Consider the following 20,906-nt stretch of genomic DNA (forward strand, 5'->3'; position numbering starts at 1 on the left):
AATGATGCTTGCCACAACCTGGCTCCGCCCCCAATGTCTCCTGGCTCCATCCCTAAAGTCCCCAGATATTTCTTCCATTGGACCTGGCAACCCTAACTCTGGAGGAGTGCCATAAAGTGTATTTCCATTTTATTGCAAACATTTCAACTCCAGGTTAAAGAGGAACGATAAATGCACCATAAAGTACATGCCTTTATCCCTGAGCCCTTCACTCTGGTGGCAATGGCATGCTGACTAAGAAGTTTTTGCAAATCCAAGAGCATCTAACATCAATTGTGGTTTCCACCAGAAGTGTTGTCAGTGCTTTGGAACAACACTAGTACACCATTCCACACCCTCTAAAGCAGGGCTGGCCAAACTTGCTTAACGTAAGAGCCACATAGACTAAACATCAGATGTCTGAGAGTCACAAGACAGGAACATTAGAACAGGAAGGAAGGAAGGAAGGAAGGAAGGAAGGAAGGAAGGAAGGAAGGAAGGAAGGAAGGAAGGAAGGAAGGAAGGAAGGAAGGAAGGAAGGAAGGAAGGAAGGAAGAGATGGAAAGAAAGCAACTTTAATTTTAAATGCCTTCTCTGAATCACTGACTCTCTTGGCTTGGATAAAAGATTTAAAGAAAGAAATGCCTTCTCCAAGCTGGCTGATGGGGTGGTGGGGGCTTCAAGAGCCACACAATATGTGTGAAAGCCACACATGGCTCCCAGGCCACAGTTTGGCGACCCCTGCTCTAAAGGTGGGAGTTGCGCCCTATGCCTGGCAATCCTAGTGAGGATCCTTAAAGCAGTTAAATCACAGCATTTGAACATACAGAATACATAGAGTATAGATACCTATTGCTTCCAACGTGGTTTTCCTGGTTGCAATATGTGCTGCACATACTGTATAAGTATCTATGACACTGTTGCCTTTGCAGAAGTTATGCAAGTAACCAGGGCCTTTATTGTAGAAAAAGCCCAGCAGGGACTTATTTGCATATTAGACCACACCCCTGACCACTGTTGTTGTGCATGGGGCTTTTTTTGCAGAAAAAGCCCAGTTGACACTCATTTGCATATTAGGCCACACCCCCAGACACTAAGCCAGCAGGAACTGTGTTCCTGTGCGTTCCTGCTAAAAAGCAACAAGACCGCAGATTTATACCCTTCCCGTCTCTCTGAATCAGAGTTTCAGAGCGAATTGCAATCTCCTTTATCTTCTTCCCCCACAACAGACACCTTGTGAGGTGGGTGGGGCTGAGAGAGCTCACACAAAAGCTGCCCTTTCAAGGACAACTCCTGTGAGAGCTGTGGCTGACCCAAGAACATTCCAGCAGCTGCAAGTGGAGGAGTGGGGAATCAAACCCAGTTCTCCCAGATAAGAGCCTGCACACTTAACCACCACACCAAACTGGCTCTCCTGCAAACCCCTGCAAGTGACTAAAATATAGGTTCTATAGACCTGTTTAGGAACAGAATGATGCAAACAATGGTGCTTTTCTTGTAGAAAAAAGCCCAGCAGGAACTCATTTGCATATTAGGTCACACCCTCTGATGGCACTCTTTTGCACAGGGCTTTTTTGTAGAAAAAGCCCAACAGGAACTAATTTGCATATTAGGTCACACCCCGACATCAAGCCAGTCGGAACTGTGTTCCTGTGTGTTCCTGCTGTCAAGTCTGCTATGGGTTACTCAATATCTGTATTAAGGTTGGTTCTGAAGTGAAGGAGTCTGGGTACTTTACAGTGTACACCGGGGGCTGCTAGCTCACTCTCCTGCCCCCTCTCTAGAAATGCCTTTGTTGTGTAACCTGCTTTGAAATGCTAACCTGTGAACAAGATAGTGGCGCCTTCCCAGCCTTGTTCTCTGTGGGGAGTATGGGGTGTCAAGACTTCGGTCTGGGAACGAAAGAAGTAGCATCCTAGTGTGAAGATGTGTTGCATAGATTGCCCCCGTAGGAATCCTTTAGATTCATACTTTAAATACTGGATTAGTGCATATGTGTTTCAGTCCTTCAATCTCTGCCATGGTCCACAGTTCTGATTACAATAAACTTGCTACTTTATCAAGAGACTCGTTATTGAATTCAGCCGACTTGACATTTTGAAGGACTCCCTATCTTGGAGTTCAACCTTTCCGGCAACTGAAAAGGCGATGTCCGAACAGTCTCCGGAGAATGGAGGATTCCCAACCAGAGTGGAGGGGGCCGAGACACCCTGGCACATCCATACTGCCAGAAGGACCGCGGCCTCCCCTCCACAGTTTCAGCTGGTGGCGACCCCACGGCAATACCAGCCAAGAACCTCCACTACGCTGATGGATCAAGCCCCAGTCCGTCGGGAGGCGATCATGACCCGCCACACCAAGCGGGTCCAACTGGCCGAGGCCGCCGCCGTCCACCCGGGCGAGGCGAGCGAAGGCGCCAGCGCCGCGGGGGCGCAGGACCTCGAGAGTGGAAGCGAAGGGGCCGAGTGCGGAGCGGAGGACGGAGGGGCGAGCCCCAAGGACCAGACCGATGAGGAGTACGAGACGTTTCGCGCGATGGTCCGCAGGGAGATCGACGGGGCGGTGAGAGACCTAAAGGACCAGATGCAGACCCTGACCGCGTAGCTGGGCAGAGCGCTGGGGGTGACCGGGGCTCGCCAGCAACAGCCAGCCCCAGCGGGTCCGCGGGGACCCCCGGCTCGACAGGGCCCCGCCGCTCCTCCACCCGGAGCGGCCCCGCAAGCCCCAGCGGCGCCCCCCCTGCCCCGGTCAGACAAAGAGACCTGGGGGGGGGGGCCGGGAGCTGGACGCCACGTTCGACGGGGACCCGGAGGAAGTGAACTACTTCGCGATCCAAGCAAACAGCTACATGCACTACTGGGGGGACTCATTCCCCGATGAGATGAGCCGCGTGGACTACCTCGGGTTGAAGCTACGGGGCGCAGCGAAGAAGTGGTATGTGAGCCTATGCGAAACCAACAGCCCGGTCCTCCATTTCGTAAACACTTTCGTGCAGGCCCTGCTGACCCAGTACGAGGACCCCCTGCAAGAAACCCGAGCGCTGGCGGCGCTGCGGAACATGAAGCAAGGGGCCCGATCCATCCGGGAGTACGCGGCCGAATTCCAGGCCAACGCCGCCCGGGCTCGGAACTGGAACGAGGTGATGAAGATCGAGCACTTCACCAATGGGCTGAACCCGAGCATCCTGGATAGAGCGCTCACGCAAGCCCGCCTCGATACCCTGGTGGGGTGGATTCAGCTGGCGGGGGAGGTGGAGACCAACCTGAAACGAGTGGCGAGGCTGCGCCAAGCACTGGCCGCCGGCAGGGGAACGCCGAAAGCAAGCCCCGGGAAGGCTGAGCCACCTAAAGTCAAGAAGCAGGCGGTGGCTGCCCCGGGGGGGCCCCGACGTTGTTTTCGGTGTGGGGACCCCAACCATCTAGCCTCCGGCTGCCCCCAATCAGCCACCGGGGCCGCCCCACCGCAGGGAGCCACCCGCCCGGGCACCCCCGGCCCCAAGAAAACCACCGGCCGCCCTAAGGACGCGGCAAAGAGCAGCGCGCTCCTGGTGCAAGACGACCTACAAGAGGAGGAGGTGCGTCTGTCAGAGGAGCTGGCCGAGCTGGCGTGGGAAGAGGAGCCGGCGGGAAATGACGCCGACCTGCTTTGAACGGTGCCAACCAGCAGGTCGACCGAGAGGAGGCACCGCTCACGGTGAGACCCATGGGAAGGTTGTACTTTATAGTGGTCAAATTGTTGAACCCAAAGCTAAAAAGGTTCCTACAGATCCGGGCCCTCATAGACTCGGGCTGTAATAGAGAGCTGATTTCCCCCAAGGTGGTGGAGGCTCTGGGATTGAAACGCTTACAACTGCCCCACCCCATGCACTTTGAACAGATGGATGAGTCAGTAATGGGGGGGGAACCCTGCACGCAAGAGACTGAGCCGTGCCCCCTGGGGATTGAGGATCACTGGGACTCAGAGACGTTTGTGATCGCGCCCGCCTGCGGCTACCCCGTGGTCCTGGGAGTGGGGTGGTTGGAAAAGCACGAGCCCCTCATCCGCTGGAGAGCCCAGACCATCAGATTTCCCGACCCAAGTTGCAACCAGCACCTTTGGCAGGCAGCATGGGGGCCACGAGCGCCAGCCGCTCGGGAGAGGGCGTGCGTCCTGGTGGAAGAGGTGCACCATGTCCCGGACGCCTACCGCGACCTGATGGAGGTATTTAGTGAGCGGGAGGCCAACCAGCTACCCCCCCACAGGAGCACAGACTGTGCGATAGAACTAATCCCCGGGGAAAGCCTTCCCAGGGCCAAGCTCTACCAAATGGGGTGGGCTGAGAAGAAGGAGCTGCGAAAATTCCTAGACTTGAACTTGAAAAGGGGGTTCATCAGACCCGCGACGGCCCCCCACGCGGCCCCCGTGTTGTTTAGAAAGAAAAAGGACCACAGTCTTAGGCTTTGCACGGATTTTCGTGGGATTAACGCGATTTCCATGTCAAACGCCTACCCCATCCCCCTCATCAAAGATTTGCTAAGCACGGTGGCGGGGGGGAAGATTTTCACAAATCTTGACCTGCGGGACGCGTACTTCCGAGTGCGCATCAAGGAGGGGGATGAGTGGAAAACGGCGTTCAACACCCCGATGGGGCAATTTGAATATTTAGTCATGCCGTTTGGATTGCAAGGGGCACCGGGGGTGTTCATGAATTTCATAAATGATGTATTGCGGGAATTTCTGTACAAGGGGGTGGTGGTGTACCTTGATGACATCATTATTTATTCGCAAGACGAACAATCCCATGTGAAACTAGTGAGGGAAGTGCTGGCCACCCTGCTGAAGCACCAGCTCTACGCCAAGCTGTCTAAATGCGAGTTCCACCGCACGGAACTAGACTATTTGGGCTTCCGGGTGTCTGGGGACGGGCTGGCCATGGATCCAGCCAAAGTTCAGGCAGTTCTAGAGTGGGCCCCCCCGAGGACACGTAGACAGCTCCAAAGTTTCCTCGGATTCTCCAATTTCTATAGGACATTCATTGAGGGGTTCGCCCAGATCGCTCTGCCCCTAACAGACCTCCTGAAGACGAAGGGGAAGGGGGAGGAGGCAAAGCGACCAGGGGCCAGGCTGAATTGGACACCGACTTGTCAGGCGGCTTTCGACCGGCTTAAACAACTGTTCACAAGCGAGCCGGTCTTAAGCCACCCAGATGAGCGGAAGGGGTTTGTGGTCCAATGCGACGCCTCCGACGTCGCCGTAGGAGCCATTCTCATGCAGAGGGATGAGGAGGGGAAGCTGAGACCCTGCGCTTACATTTCGCGAAAGTTCTCGGAGGAGCAGAGGAACTGGTCAGTGTGGGACAAAGAGGCTTTCGCTGTCATGTTTGCACTGAAAACTTGGAGGTCCTGGTTGGAGGGAGCCAGGGTGCCCTTTGAGATATGGACGGACCACAAAAATCTAGAGGCACTAACAGGGAAAAGAAAATTGAGTGAAAAGCAAATCAGGTGGGCGGGCTTCTTCTCCAGATTCGACTTCACCCTGAAACACATCCCGGGGACCCGAAATTTCCTAGCAGACGCCCTGTCCAGGCTCCCACAGCATGAGAGCCAGAGAGAGGAAGTGGTAGATTCCCTGATCCCCCCCACACAAGTGGCGGCTATGGTCACTACCCGCTCGCAGAGGAAAAAGGAATTGAGCGGGCTAAGCAAAGAACGAATCACCCTAGAGGCCGAACGGGAGGGAGGTGGGCGGCCGGAGGGGTTGCAGAAAAGAAAAGACGCTCTTTGGTACAAGGGGGAGAAACTGTACATCCCGGAAATATTAAGGAAAGAAATTCTCCAACTATGTCACTGCTCCAAATTAGCTGGGCACTTCGGCTATGTAAAAACCTTGCACTTGGTGCACCGGCAGTTCTGGTGGCCGTCCCTAAAGAAGGATGTGTCGGACTTTGTAGCTGGTTGCCCGGTGTGTGTGATGGCAAAAAGGAGGGGGGGGAAACCCCCGGGACTCCTACAGCCTCTGGAAACAGCAAAACGGCCATGGGCCATGGTGTCCATGGACTTCATAGTCGAGCTACCCCCCTCCCGGGGGAAAACAGTCATACTGGTGGTGGTGGACACGTTTTCAAAACAAGCCCACTTCATCGCCTGCAGCCAATTACCCACGGCCAAGAAACTAGCGACTTTATTTTTCGACCACGTGGCCAAACATCACTCCATCCCTGACAAGGTCATAAGTGACAGGGGGCCTCAGTTCGTTGCCACCTTCTGGCGGGAGTTTTGTAAGTTACTAGGGATAGAACAGGGGCTAAGTTCTGCCTATCACCCCCAGACGGACGGACAGACTGAGAGAGTGAACGGGGTGCTAGAGCAGTACCTACGGTGCTTTGTGAGCCTACGCCAGTCGGACTGGGTGGACCTCCTCCCCTTCGCTGAATACGCTTACAACAACAGCGCTCACAGTTCCACAAAAGCATCTCCCTTTGCAACAGTGTTCGGGTATGAGGGAAAGCCGATTCCCATGCTGCCAGGGGGGGAGGGATTGACGGGCTCAAGTTTCGAGCAATGGTGGCAAGGTCCCAGCCAATGTTGGCCAGCCATTCAAGAAAACCTGAAGCTGGCCAAGGAGGCGTATAAGAAACAGTACGATAAAAGCCATGTGCCAGTCTGGGACTTGAAGGTGGGGGACTCCGTGTACCTGTCAACAAAAAACCTGCCTCTGGCACAACCGTCTAGGAAATTGGCTTTTAAGTTCTTAGGGCCATTCAAAATCAAGCGGGTAATCAACCCGGTGACAGTAGAGTTAGACCTCCCCCCTGCTCTTGGTAAAGTCCACCCTGTTTTTCATTGCAGCCTACTGCGCAGATCTCCGGGGCCGTCCAAATGGCATTCACAAGATTCACCAACCCTCCCCTCGAAGGGGGAGTGCCGGAGCCTCTCGGGGCCCGAGTTCCGGAGCCATAAATGTGACTCGCCCTCCTTGCAAGGCCGCCCGGCAGGAGGGGGATCCTAGGGGGGGCAGTATGTCAAGTCTGCTATGGGTTACTCAATATCTGTATTAAGGTTGGTTCTGAAGTGAAGGAGTCTGGGTACTTTACAGTGTACACCGGGGGCTGCTAGCTCACTCTCCTGCCCCCTCTCTAGAAATGCCTTTGTTGTGTAACCTGCTTTGAAATGCTAACCTGTGAACAAGATAGTGGCGCCTTCCCAGCCTTGTTCTCTGTGGGGAGTATGGGGTGTCAAGACTTCGGTCTGGGAACGAAAGAAGTAGCATCCTAGTGTGAAGATGTGTTGCATAGATTGCCCCCCGTAGGAATCCTTTAGATTCATACTTTAAATACTGGATTAGTGCATATGTGTTTCAGTCCTTCAATCTCTGCCATGGTCCACAGTTCTGATTACAATAAACTTGCTACTTTATCAAGAGACTCGTTATTGAATTCAGCCGACTTGACACCTGCTCAAAAAAAAGCCCGGATGCAAACCAAAGATAAAAATAAAAGCAGTTCATCAGGGAAATATTTTTCCCAATGTGAATGAAAGCTGGTAGACCATGGAGCATAGAAACTGTAGCTGGTTGGTAAACTAAACACTCCTCAAATAATATTAAACAACACAGAGAAGGTCAACAAGTCCTCTTTTCTCTCTCTAGATTCCATGATACAGCAAAGATAGAAAAAAGTGCTCTGCTTTGCAAGTAGTCAGGGCTTTTTTTGTAGCAGGAACTCCTTTGCATATTAGGCCACACATCCCCTGATGTAGCCAATCCTCCAAGAGCTTACAGGACTCTTAGTACAGGGCCTGTTGTAAGTTCCTGGAGGATTGGCTACAACTCGGGGTGTGTGGCCTAATATGCAAAGGAGTTCCTGCTACAAAAAAAGCCTTGCAAGTAGGCAAGAACTACTATCCTAAGTAATGTCAGATGGGAAGATGTGTTGGCTTGTTGTAGAAGAGTGAGATTTGCATCCAGAAGCACCATGAAGACTAACAAGATTTCCAGGGCATAAGAAAGCCAAAGTTCCCATCAGATACCATTGACTGAGACTATCACAAGAATGAAACAAATGCAGGTCTACAAAGAAGGAAAGAATATGCAAAGTCTAAGGGACCATTCAGAGCATCATATTTTGTGTTTATTTTCAGTCCTTGGCAGTCATTTCAGAGCTCCGACCATGCAACCCATCCATGGGATTCCAGTTTAATGAGCTGTCTCGGATTACAGTTTTGATATGTGAGACTGCCTTTCTCCCAATGCACTGCTATGACAGCTTTGCTCATCTCAGTAAGGTCTTCTGCAGGCGCTAACCTGCAAACAGGCGAAAATCAACAACTGCCTTCTCTGTTGTGGCCCCCCTTGTGAAATGACCTGCCTGAGGATGGAGGTCAGGAAGGGGGGGAGCCGTCCACAAACCATGCAAAACTGAATTATTCAAGAGAGATTTTCTATACAGGCAACAGAGTTGCACAAATGATGCACAAAGTTACTTAGATAAGTTATTAGGGATTGTGGTCTATGCTACTGTGTTTTGCTTGCTGAAACTCGGATTCTGCTATGTAATTTTATATCACTTTATGTGTTGTCCTTAGCTTACTGAAACTACAATCCCATTATGGAAAGTTGCAGGGCTTTTTTTGCAGAAAAAAGCCCAGCAGGAACTTATTTCCATATTAGACCACACCCCCTGAGACCACCATTGTTTCACATAGGGGTTTTTTATTGCAGAAAAAGCCCAGCAGGAACTTATTTGCATATTAGATCACACCCCCTGACACCACCATTGTTTCACATAGGGTTTTTTTGGTAGGAAAAGCTCAGCAGGAGCTTATTTGCATATTAGACCATACCCCCCTGACACCACCATTGTTTCAGCAATCGTATGGCTGACCCAAATTGTATGTTGGTTATTAGGATTTATAGTTATTTCAAGTCACAGTTTTCTCATTTTGGCATAAACTGTGTGACTTCTCTCATCACGATTGTCACCTCAGGGCGGTCGTTGGAGATCTCCTAGGATTACAACTACTCTCCAGGTGACAGAGACCAGTTCCCCTGGAGAACATGACTGCTTTGGAAGGTGGGCTCTAGGGCATTGTACCCCACTGAAGTCCCTCCTTTCTCCAAATCCCACCCTCCTCAGTTTCCAACCCCAAAATCTTTAGGTATTTCCCAGCCTGGAGCTGGCAATCCTATTTGAAGTCTACAATGGGACACACAAGCTGCTAACGACCGGCACTTTGGGTCGATTCAGAGACGCCTCTGAGATTGACCCCAAACCCCCCTCCAGATGGCAACATCTGCTACCCACCCCTGTCTTGTACTCACCCCGTCCTCTAAGCGGATCTACCTGGCTCAAAAAGGTGGTGCCTTTTTGCTGGGGCACCTCTGAGGCCCTCCCGGCTGTCTGGAAGACCGGGAAGTGCCTGGAGAGTGCCCAGGGAGTTGCAGATGGGATGCGTGAGCTTTTCTGATGCTCCCTGGGCGCCCACGGCCCGCCCCCTCCCCGAGCGCTATCCGGAAGCTCCGGGGTGCTCTATTTCCGGCCGTCTGATATCACTCATAGTGACATGGGCCATTTCAGATCAGGGAAATGGCACAGGGGAAGCTTAAACTTCTTCTCCCCCATGGCCCCAATCCTAACTACACTCACAAATACCTGGAGGAACCAGAACACATCTGCTCACTTGACCATGGAACGTACTTTGGAAAAATATAACATGTCAGCCACATCTAGACATCATGAGCACTCCAATGTTTTCTCTTGGGGACATTCTACCATTTTAAAAGTGAGTTTCCCAGCCAGGAGCTCCTTTAGACTTTGCTACAGGAGCCCAGTTCTTTTCGGGACCACCACAGAGTGGGGTGAGGAAGGGATCCTTCTCCCCTGTGCTATTTTTCCTCTCCAAAACATAGGGTTGCCAAGTCCTTCTGCTGCTGTGGTGGGGGGAGGGGAATTTTCTTGTATGTGTGAAGAATCTGTGGCATGATGTCACCCAGAAGTGGGTATGCCGTGCTGGGGACACTCTAGGATTTGCAGTAAAACTCTATGATACCACAGAGTTTTATTGCGAATCCTAGAACATCCATGGCATGATGATTTCACTTCCGGGTGACATCATCGTGCAAGGCACGTCACACAATGACGGGGCTATTTGGGGGTGGGAATCCCCCAGCGGCCTGCTCCATTCCAGTGGGTTGGGGCCTCCCAAACTGGGGGATCCCTCGCCCCCGTGGGAGCATGGCAGCACTGGGGGCACTATTTGCCATTTGGGGGTGAAAAAAACAGAATGGTACCATTCTGGGGTCAAGAAGGTGGGGGTGGAGGAGGAAAGAAGGCAGGATCTGCTCCTCACCCTGTTCTGTGGTGGTTCTCACCAGCATCAGGCCCCCATGGTGGAATCTAAGTGAGTTCCTGGCTGCAAACTCACTTTTTCAAATGGTGGTGCATCCCCACAGTGCACCTGTCACCTCTAGCTTGGTCCACAGTTAGTCTCTGGGTGGGCATCTGAATCCAGGTTTCCCAAGTCACAGAATCATAGAAGTCATAATGTGAATCTATGTCATTCACATATCTCTCTCAAGCGCAATAGATACACTGGTGTTATGCGTCAGTTGGGAGAGAAGGACTCCTCAGGAGAAGAGGACTTCTCAGGAGGAAAGGAGTTCTGGTCTGAATCAGCAGAAGCTGACAAGCAAGATGAACTGCAGGCTTGTCAGGGTTCACAGCTGACGCAGAGCCACCAGCAACTTCCACCCCATTCCAACAGATGAAACCTGGGTGGTTGTTACCAGCTCTCCAGTATCACCCCCACCCTTTGAGCACTGGAGATGAAGGCTTAGAATGGAGCTTGTGGAGAGAAGACAAAGTGCACATCTCCTGTCCCGATGCCGGCTGCTTGCTGAGGATGAGTAGCTGCAGGGTTACTCCCAATCTGCTGTCTGCAAATAAGACCTTGCCGCAGATGCCTATAAGAGCCAGTCAAGGGAGACTGCTGGATGTAGTAGGGTGGCCAAGTCTTACCTTGGCTCTGGTGGGGGATGAATCTTGTGCATGCGGTGCAATGATGTCACCTGTAAGTGACATCATCCCCCTGGGCATGTAATGCCGGGGACACTAGCATTTGGGTTAAAAACTCTATGGTACCACAGAGTTTTTAACCCGAATGCTAGAGCGTCCCTGGTGCGCCATGTCCAATGTGATTATGTCACCTCTGGTTGGCTTTATTGTGCCTGGCATGTCATGTGATGACAGAGGTTTTGGGGGGCAGGGATCCCCTGGCAGCACACTCCATGCTGGCAGATTGCAGGCCCCCAAATCGGGGGAAACTCCTCCCCTGATGGGAACTTGGTAGCCCTATGTAGAAGCAAGAAGTCAGTGCCTAGTGAACTTCACAACTCTTGACTGCTTTGGTCCACTGACTTTTGGACCGGCTTTGGACTTGGAACTTCTTACTCTTGTGTATGACTTTGCCTTACCTGACTTCTGGAACCCTGACTTTGGAGTGAACAACTCTGCCTCGCCTAACTTCTAGTACTCTGACTTTGGACTGACATTGATGCTGATTTGGACTCTGACTGTACCTAGCTCTTGACAACTGCCTGCAACAGAATTATGTTACGCTGTTCCTGAGACTTTGCAAAAATATTACTAGAATACAGAAGGTGAAATGGGAAGGTGTGAATCAATTGATTTCTTGAGGGGCACACCACATATTATACAGGAGGCTTGATGTTAGCTCACTTAATGTTTTCTTTCACAATAACAATGTGATGCAGCTCCCCACCACCACCCGAAATAGAAGCTTAAGCCTTTGCCTCATGGCATTCTCCTAATAGAAACACCACCTCCCTTTCGAAGCTGTTATTAGCGGCGGTAAGGAAAAAAGACAGGTATAAAATGGGCATTTGTCTCTTTCTCGTGGCTAATAGCAGCTTTGAAAAGGGGAAACAATTTCAACGAAGGAAGTGGCATGGGCTTAAAAATACCTCACCTTCCCCATCTGACCCCCAGTGTTGCAGTTCTAATCTATTTCTTCTTCCCTTTGGGTTTTGTTTTCTCTCTGAAAGGAAATGTTGGGAAAGTCCAATGGTGTGTGTCTTTCATGTAATGCATTCTCTGGCTTTAAGGGAGATTATGAATAATGAATATAATGTACCTAATTTTTCACTACGGTTTTAACAGGTTCTATTTATAAGAGCAAAGGAAGCATAACGGCTTCAATTTAGAACAAATTTTAAGAGAGTCCAGTGGCACCTTTAAGACAAACAACTGTTTATTCAAGGTATGAGCTTTTGTGTGCAAGCGCACTTCCTCAGATACATAGAAATGCAAGTTAAAGTTTCATATATATAATATAACATGTCAGCCACATCTAGACATCATGAGCACCCCAAGGTTTTCCCTTGGAGACATTCTGCCACTTTAAAAGTGAGTTCCCAGCCAGGAACGCCCCGGAGCACACACACAGATTAGGGTTGCCAAGTTGGTTTTGGAAAATACTTGGAGACTTTGGGAGAGGATCCGGGAGGGGAGGGGCCTCAGCATGGTACAATACCAAAGAGTCCAGCCATTTTCTTCAGGGGAGCTGATCTCTGACAGCTGGAGATCAGTTGCAAGAGCAGGAGATGTCTAGGCCTCACCTGGAGGCTGGAAACCCTAAGGCAGAAAGTAACTTCCATATTTATATGAAGAAGTGTGCCTGCACATACCCTGAATAAACTTTTGTTGGTCTTAAAGCTGCCACTGGACTCAAAATTTGTTCTGCTGCTTCAGACCAACACAGCTGCCCACCTGAATCTGCTTTAATTTAGATTTAGTAGAACAGTGCACGGAATTTTCTTTAACAGAGATACAGTTGCCAACTCTGGCATGGAAATATCTGGAGATTTGTGGGGGTGGGGCGTGGGGAAGAGCCTGAGGAGGGTGAGGTTTGGAAGGGATGCAACCTCAGCAAGGTATAATGCCACAAAATCCATCCTTCAATGCAGCCATCTTCTCCAGGAGATAAGGTTGCCACGTCTATGTTGGAAAAATACCTGGAGACTTTGGGGGTGGGGCCAGGAGAGGGTGGGGTTAGGGGAGGGGAACATAAGAACATAAGAGAAGCCATGTTGGATCAGGCCAATGGCCCATCCAGTCCAACACTCTGTGTCACACAGTGGCAAAAATTTTTATATATATACACACACTGTGGCTAATAGCCACTGATGGACCTCTGCTCCATATTTTTATCTAAACCCCTCTTGAAGGTGGCCATGCTTGTGGCCGCCGCCACCTCCTGTGGCAGTGAATTCCACATGTTAATCACCCTTTGGATGAAGAAGTACTTCCTTTTATCCGTTTTAACCTGTCTGCTCAGCAATTTCATCGAATGCCCATGAGTTCTTGTATTGTGAGAAAGGGAGAAAAGTACCTCTTTCTCTACTTTCTCCATCCCATGCATTATCTTGTAAACCTCTATCATGTCACCCCGCAGTCGACGTTTCTCCAAGCTAAAGAGTCCCAAGCGTTTCAACCTTTTTTCATAGGGAAAGTGTTCCAGCCTTTTAATCATTCTAGTTGCCCTTTTCTGGACTTTCTCCAATGCTATAATATCCTTTTTGAAGTGCGGCGACCAGAACTGCACACAGTACTCCAAATGAGACCGCACCATCGATTTATACAGGGGCATTATGATGTTTTCTGGGAAGTTTTCTAGCTTGCTGGGGGAGATTCAGGTTTGGAGCAGCAACTCCTGGCTCTTGACCACGTGCCCTTTACACTGGTGCAGACGGTTAAGAGCTTGGGCGTGTTTCTGAATACCTTCTCATCAGGCTCAGATCATGAACGTTACTTTGGAGGCAGGGCTGGATTAATAGTTAGGCCAAATAGGCACTGGCCTATGGGCCCCCACGCCTTTAGCCCCCCCCCCCCATTTTCCCCCTGCGTGCATCCCTCCCAGCCTGCATGTGCAGCCAGCAATTAAGCTGCTCTTTGGCTGACTTGTCTGGTGTGGCTGCCGCTGGCGTTGTCACCATTTGCCGCTCTCTGCTTCCCCCCTGCAGCTTTGTCAAAGTACTCAACCTGGTACTCCACCTTAAGCCAGTGCAGCTGGCAGAGCACAGGCTGAATATGTGCTGTTAACAATGTCCCCATAAGAAGAAGAAGATATTGGATTTATATCCTGCCCTCCACTCCGAAGAGTCTCTCCTTTATCTTCTTCCCCCACAACAGACACCCTGTGAGGTGGGTGGGGCTGGAGAGGGCTCTCACAGCAGCTGCCCTTTCAAGGACAACCTCTGCCAGAGCTATGGCTGACCCAAGGCCATTCCAGCAGGTGCAAGTGGAGGAGTGGGGAATCAAACCCAGTTCTCCCAGGTAAAAGTTAACACACTTCACCACTACACCAAACTGGCTCTCGAGCTGCTGCATTCTGGACAAGTTGTAACTTCTGGATTAGCTTCAAGGGCAGCTCTGCATACAGCAAGTTACAGTAATCAAGCCTAGAGGTGACCATTGCATGGATTATGGTGGCTAGGTTGGGGTGAGACAGGTAGGGGACTAGTTGCCTGACCTGACACAGATGGAAAAATGCCAGTCCAGTGTTGTTCATGATCTGAGCCTTCACTGATGAGAAGGTATCCAGCAGTACGCCCAACCTTCTGCACCAGTGTTAAGGGCACGTAGTCAAGAGCCGGGAGTTGCTGCTCCAAACCTGAATCTCCCCCACCCAGCCCCAAAACCTCCATCTTTGTTTGGTTCGGTTTTAGTTGGCTCTGCTTCAACCACCTCAACACAGCCTCCAAACCCTTGGCCAGATTTCCTGAGGTGGTGTTTGGTCATCCATCCATCAGCAGATACAGTGGGTGTCATCAGCATACTGATGGCATCCCAACCCAAAATTCCTCACCCACTGGAGAAGAGGGTGCGTGAAGATGTTAAACAACACTGGGGAGAGGAGAGTCCCCTGAGGGACCCCACATGACACAGAGGAAGACCCCACAAGAGGAAACCCTCTCTCCCAGCACCACCCTCTATCCCCGACCATGGAGAAATGAGACAACCCACTTCAGGGCTGTCCTGTGTACTCCACTGTTGGTGAGGCGGTGAGCCAACAGACTGTGGTTGACTGTATTGAATGCCCCTGTCAAGTCACACAATAACAGTGCCGACCCACCCTGATCAAACTATCTGCAGAGATTGTCCATGAGGGCAACCAACACAGTCTCCATCCCATGACAAGAGTGCAAGCCAGACTGAAAGGGGTCTAATGCCAATGTGTCCTCTGGGAAGCTCTGGAATTGCTCAGCAGCCACCCTCTCAATGACCTTACTCAGGAACAAGAGATTTGAAACTGGGTGGTAATTGGAAGGATCCAGCAATGGTTTCTTTAAGAGTGGTATCACCATTGCCTCTTTTAAGCCCTCTGGATAGACCCCTGAACTTAAGGACAGATGGATAATGTCCCTCAGAGGGCCCCGTATACCCTCACCACTGGCTTGCAGCAGCCACGAAAGACATGGGTCTAAGAGGCAAGCGGTTAGCTTCATAGGAATCTGGATCCTATCAGCATTGGGTTCTTTCTACCATATGTGGTGGACTTGTGAAAGAGCTAAAATGTTTTGGCAGATGATTCAACAAGAGATATCTAAGATCCTAGGATATGAATTTAACAAAGAAGCAGAGACCTTTCTGCTGGGATTACAAATGGAAAAATTTCCAAAAGAAGATAGAACTTTAATATGGTACTTGCTCTCAGCTGCTAGGACATTGTATGCGCAGTTGTGGAAGCAAGAAAAAATACCAGAAAAATGGGACTGGACTATAAAAGTTATGTCATGGAGTGAAATGGACAAGCTAACAAGAAAACTAAGAGACTGCGATTTAGAACTTTTTAATCGGGAGTGGAAGAAATTCAGAAGATATGTAGAAAAAGAGTGGAAAATAAAAGGACATTGGACAATTTTTGAAGATTAAGACTTTTAAGACAAGAATATAACTTTTGAAGGGGGGATCTTTTTCTTAATCAATTTTTGTTTTTTCTTGATAGTTAAAGGTACCTTTAATATCTGTTTTTTTTTAAAAAAAATAACACTGGCGAGGTCAATTATTGGGGGGAGGGGTGGGAGAAAAGTAAGATGTGGGGTAGAATGATGTTTTTTTATCTTAAGCTTTTTATAAGTTGTAGATATAGTTCTACTACCATATGTTACTAATAAAAATTGTTTATTAAAAAACAAAAACAAAAAACATTGGGGCCTGAGAGCTGGCTGAAGTTGTCAAATATTGGATCCAAAGGTGGCCAAGGGGCCTCTAGTTCACATAGTGTATCTAAGAAGCCAGGAAAGTCATGGTGGAGCAACAAGATTTTCTCCACAAACCCCCCCCGCCCCCCCCATAAATGCCTCACAGTTTATGGCCAGATTACAAGACTTTTTGGTTCTCTTGCTGGGAGAAATTAAGAGTTCTAATTACCCTAAACAATTGTGGCAGGTGAGAGCTAGCAGATGTGATGGAGTCTGTATAGAAGTCCCTCCTAGTAGTCTTCACCACCATCTCATTGGATTTCATAAACGCCCCATAAGATGCTATTGAAGCTTCATTGTGAATCCGTCTCCAAACTCGTTCTAGTCATCTAAGTTCCCACTTCATCCCTCTAAGCTCTGTGGTGTACCAGTCCTCTGTCAGGTCAGAACATCTAATGCCAGGGGCATTGGATCCCATAGAGCACTCTGAAACCTAAGTGGGTCCATTAGTCTCCATGGGTGGGCATAAATCCATTCATCACCTAGACAGGAGGGAGTTGGGATACTCAGCTGATCCTTCAGGGCAAAATGATCTTACCATGGCACTGAATCAGCAGTTATCAGGTGAAATCCAGTGTGTTACCTGCTTGATGTGATACAACTTGGGAGAGTCCCAGTGTCGCCATGGAAGACACTAGGCCCACTGCCTGCAACACCTCGGCCCAAAATTCTAGACCAGTGGCCCCCAACCTTTTTGGCACCAGGGACCAGTTTCATGGAAGACAATTTTTCCATGGACTTATGGGGGGTGGGGTGGCGCTGGGTTATTTGCCACCCCAGGCTGCCCCCCAACTCATGCCCATCCCTGCCCCCATGGGGGTCTTTACGAAGAAGAAGAAGATATTGGATTTATATCCTGCCCTCTACTCCGAAGAGTCTCAGAGTGGCTCACAATCTCCTTTGCCTTCCTCCCCCACAACAGACACCCTGTGAGGTGGGTGGGGCTGGAGAGGGCTCTCACAACAGCTGTCCTTTCAAGGACGACCTCTGCCAGAGCTATGGCTGACCCAAGGCCATGCTAGCAGGTGCAAGTGGAGGAGTGGGGAATCAAACCCGGTTCTCCCAGATAAGAGTCCTCCCCCACAACAGACACCCTGTGAGGTGGGTGGGGATGGAGAGGCCTCTGACAGAAGCTGCTCTTTCAAGGACAACCTCTGCCAGAACTACGGCTGACCCAAGGCCATGCTAGCAGGTGCAAGTGGAGGAGTGGGGAATCAAACCCAGTTCTCCCAGATAAGAGTCCGCACACTTAACCACTACACCAAACTGGCTCTTCTAAATGGGGGGGGGCAGAGACTGGGGCTGTTTCTGTTGCCTTCCCATTAGGTGGCCAAGCAGCAGAAAGCCAATCTGCCTTCCTGTCCCATTGAAAGACCCCCACTGATGACCTGATTGGTGGGGGTCTATAAATGAGGGGTAGGCTAAGTTCACAGCAGCACTGCCCCTTCCTCCAGCCCAGGACCCCGGCAGATGAAAGAGGTGGTGTGGCCTCACTCCAAGGCTGCCTCCCCTACAAGGGGAGGAAGCTTCAGAGTGAGGCTACGCTGCCTCTTTCGCCTGCCTGGGTCCTGAGGCAGGCTGTGGGGCTGCTTTGTTTGCCTTGCTACATGGCCCAATTGCTAGCAGGCCACAGACTGGTACTGGTCCACTGCCTAGTGGTTGGGGACCCCTGTTCTAGATGACTTCTGCCAGCAGTTTCATGTAAAAATTGAACTGGAGACATACAGAACCTCAGAAACACTGGAGCGCATTGCTCCCAAAAGCTACATCAGTTATCCTGTCTGGAAGAACACCATCTCTCTTCCAATAAAGGTTAAAGAGCCAAGGTGACCAAGGAAGTTTCAGTTCTAAAACTGCACCTGAAACCTGAGTAAAACGGGTCTCTTGAAGAGAACGAACCATTTTACACAACGTACGTTTTCCGCCTCCTGGCGCTTGTCATTGTCTACAGTTGGTGAGGGCTGAGTCGGACAATACACCAGCTGTGCCAGAACACCAGTAAGTTATTTTAGACATTAGGAGGGGCCAACTAAACACATGGTTGCTATTTTGGGCATTGGCTGCACACTCTGTAATGATAGTGCCAGCAACAGGCTCTCGCTGTGAATTGGCAGCAATCGCTCTTTGTTAAAACAGAAGCAACGCATCTGGAAGATGAAGGTCTCTTGAAGGAACCTTGGAGAAACGTCGACTGAGGGGTGACATGATCGGGGTTTACAAGATTATGCATGGGACAGAGAAGGCAGAGAAAGAAGGACTTTTCTCCCATTCCCGCAATACGAGAACTCGTGGACATTCAATGAAACTGCTGAGCAGTCGGGTTAGAACAGATAAAAGGAAGTACTTCACCCAAAGGGTGATTAACACATGCAATTCACTGCCACAGGAATGCACCCTTTCTTGTCCGCACCTAATCCTTTTGTGTCTCTGATACCTTTCTGTACTCTGACACATGAGCTGTTCCTACAAAGGCGGCTGGAGATTTTTGGAAAGTGACATCAGATTACAGCCGATAGCACTGATCTTTCGAAAGAAGGCGAAGCATCAGGTGACTCTCAAAACAGACATTATTCCCACTTCAAGGTGACACTAGCTAGAAACTCTCAGAATCAGAAATGTATTCTGGGCCCACAGCAAAGGAAGAACAGGTTTGCGAAGACTAAGAAACCAGTGTGGCATCACCTTTCAAACGCCTCCTCAAAAACTACATCTTCAAGTGAACCCTTTTAGCTTAATTCCTTTGTCTTTACCAGCACTTTTCTTGTAGCAGGAACTTATTTGCATATTAGGCCACACACCCCTGATGTAGCCAATCCTCCAAGAGCTTTCAGGGCTCTTAGTACAGGGCCTATTGTAAGCTCCAGGAGGACTGGCTATATCAGGGGTGTGTGGCCTAATATGCAAAGGAGTTCCTACTGCAAAAAATGCCCTGATATTGTGACCCAAAACTAAGCTTAAGCATGTATCATTCCCTGTTACTCTTATCTCCCCTTTATCCCTTCCCCCCCACCGTTCTCTCCCTCTGTTCTTTCCCCCAATTAGTGAAATTAATATTGGCTTGGATACTATTTAGAGTACACAAGAAACAAAGGTTAGGTGCATTGTTCCACAGCAAAATCTGCAAAAGACAAGTCACATAATGTTGTTTTACTAAGACTAATGAAGATGAGACAACACGTTGCCCTCCTGATACGTTACATGGTTTCAGGGGCGAGGGAAATGGGTGAAATTCAGGGACACTCCGCTTGTGTGAGCAGAAATGCCTTGTGCTCTCACAAGGTTACCTTTGAATCAAAGTCAGGATCAGCTCTTAGACACACGACACACCAAGACATAGGAAGCTGCTTTATAGGCAGGGGCGGAATTCTAGCAGGAGCTCCTTTGCATATTAGGCCACACACCTCTGATGCAGCCAATCCTCCAAGAGCTTACAAGGCTCTTTTTTGTAAGCTCTTGGAGGATTGGCTACATCAGGGGTGTGTGGCCTAATATGCAAAGGAGCTCCTGCTAGAATTCTACCCCTGCTATGCTGTTAGCTGCCCTGAGCCTGTTTGCAGGGAGAATGGGATACAAATAGAAATAAATAAATAGAGAAATTATAGGAATCAGACTGCTTGGCTTTCAAGGATAGTACTGTATTCTCTGCCTGGCAGTGGCTCTCCAGGGTCTCAAGCAGAGATCTTTCACATCACCGACTACCAGATGCTTTTAATTGGGGATGCTGGGAATTGAACCCAAGACCTTCTGCATGCAAAGCAGATGCTCTACCACTGAGCTACCACGGTATATGCTTGTATAAAGTAGGAAGTCTATCTATGGTGCAATGGAAATCACACAAAAATGTGCACTGCACAATGTGCATTCTATGTACAGAGACGCATTTTGTCCGGTATGAAAACCACCCTGATGGCCCTATTGATAGTTTGCCTTGCCTCTTACCTTTCCCACGTACAAAGGATCCGTTCCAGTGTATTCTTCCAGAACAAAGAACTGGTTCCACACCCAGCTTCTCTTCATTCGCTGATGAAGCAGCAGGTTGTCCAATGGGCTGCTGCCTTGGCCATTGCTGGGTGGTCCGGTGCTCCCAGACAATACAATTGTAATGAGGTTCATCATGAAGCACAAGCATATGGATATACTGAATCCAAGCCGTTTTGCGCTGGCCATTCTGCTTGAAGCCCACATTGGTGTACCAGGAGTGTTTCCAGATGCAGTGTTGGTCCTTTAAAGAATCCAGTGGACAGGCCTTTGGAGTGTCCGAGAGCAGATTTCGGTGGTTTGAGCCAACTTCTTTAAGGACAAGGAGCTCCTGTAAAGTAAAAGAAGAAGAAGGAGATATTGGATTTATATCCCGCTCTCCACTCTGTCAAGTCTGTCTGTAACTCTGGCAGAGAGCCTTCTGGGTAGAACCAAAGTATATTCACTTGCTGCTAGCTCATATCTTCCCTATCCCTCCCTTCCTGTAGTAAGTGCCCTTGCTTTGAAATGGAAAGATGTGAAAGTCTTACCTGTGCCTTCTCAGGCCCGGCTCTCCAAAGGGAGTCGAGAGCCTGCTACGATCAAGGCCACAGAGCCTGAGAACGAATTGGTAACATCAATGTTTGAATGGGTCCTGCATAATCCTCCCCCCCTCTTAGGAATCCCTTAGAAGTGTCCCTTATATGCAATGT

The 20,906-nt window shown here is 49.8% G+C and overlaps 1 protein-coding gene and 1 non-coding gene across 2 annotated transcripts in view; both read right to left on the reverse strand.

Moving 5' to 3' along the window:
• CDH20 (cadherin 20) overlaps positions 1-20,502 on the reverse strand; it is a 99,854-nt gene extending 79,352 nt beyond the window's left edge. The window contains exon 1 of the mRNA XM_060244285.1: positions 20,176-20,502. Within this exon, the coding sequence (XP_060100268.1) occupies positions 20,176-20,421 (246 nt within the window). The 5' untranslated portion in view covers positions 20,422-20,502. The remainder of the gene's footprint in view (positions 1-20,175) is intronic.
• On the reverse strand, positions 19,950-20,018 carry TRNAA-UGC (transfer RNA alanine (anticodon UGC)). The gene has a single exon. It is a non-coding gene; the product is annotated as a tRNA-Ala (tRNA).
• Positions 20,503-20,906: the final 404 nt, after the last annotated feature.

Source organism: Heteronotia binoei, chromosome 7, assembly GCF_032191835.1.
Source record: "Heteronotia binoei isolate CCM8104 ecotype False Entrance Well chromosome 7, APGP_CSIRO_Hbin_v1, whole genome shotgun sequence".
NCBI lineage: Eukaryota > Metazoa > Chordata > Lepidosauria > Squamata > Gekkonidae > Heteronotia > Heteronotia binoei.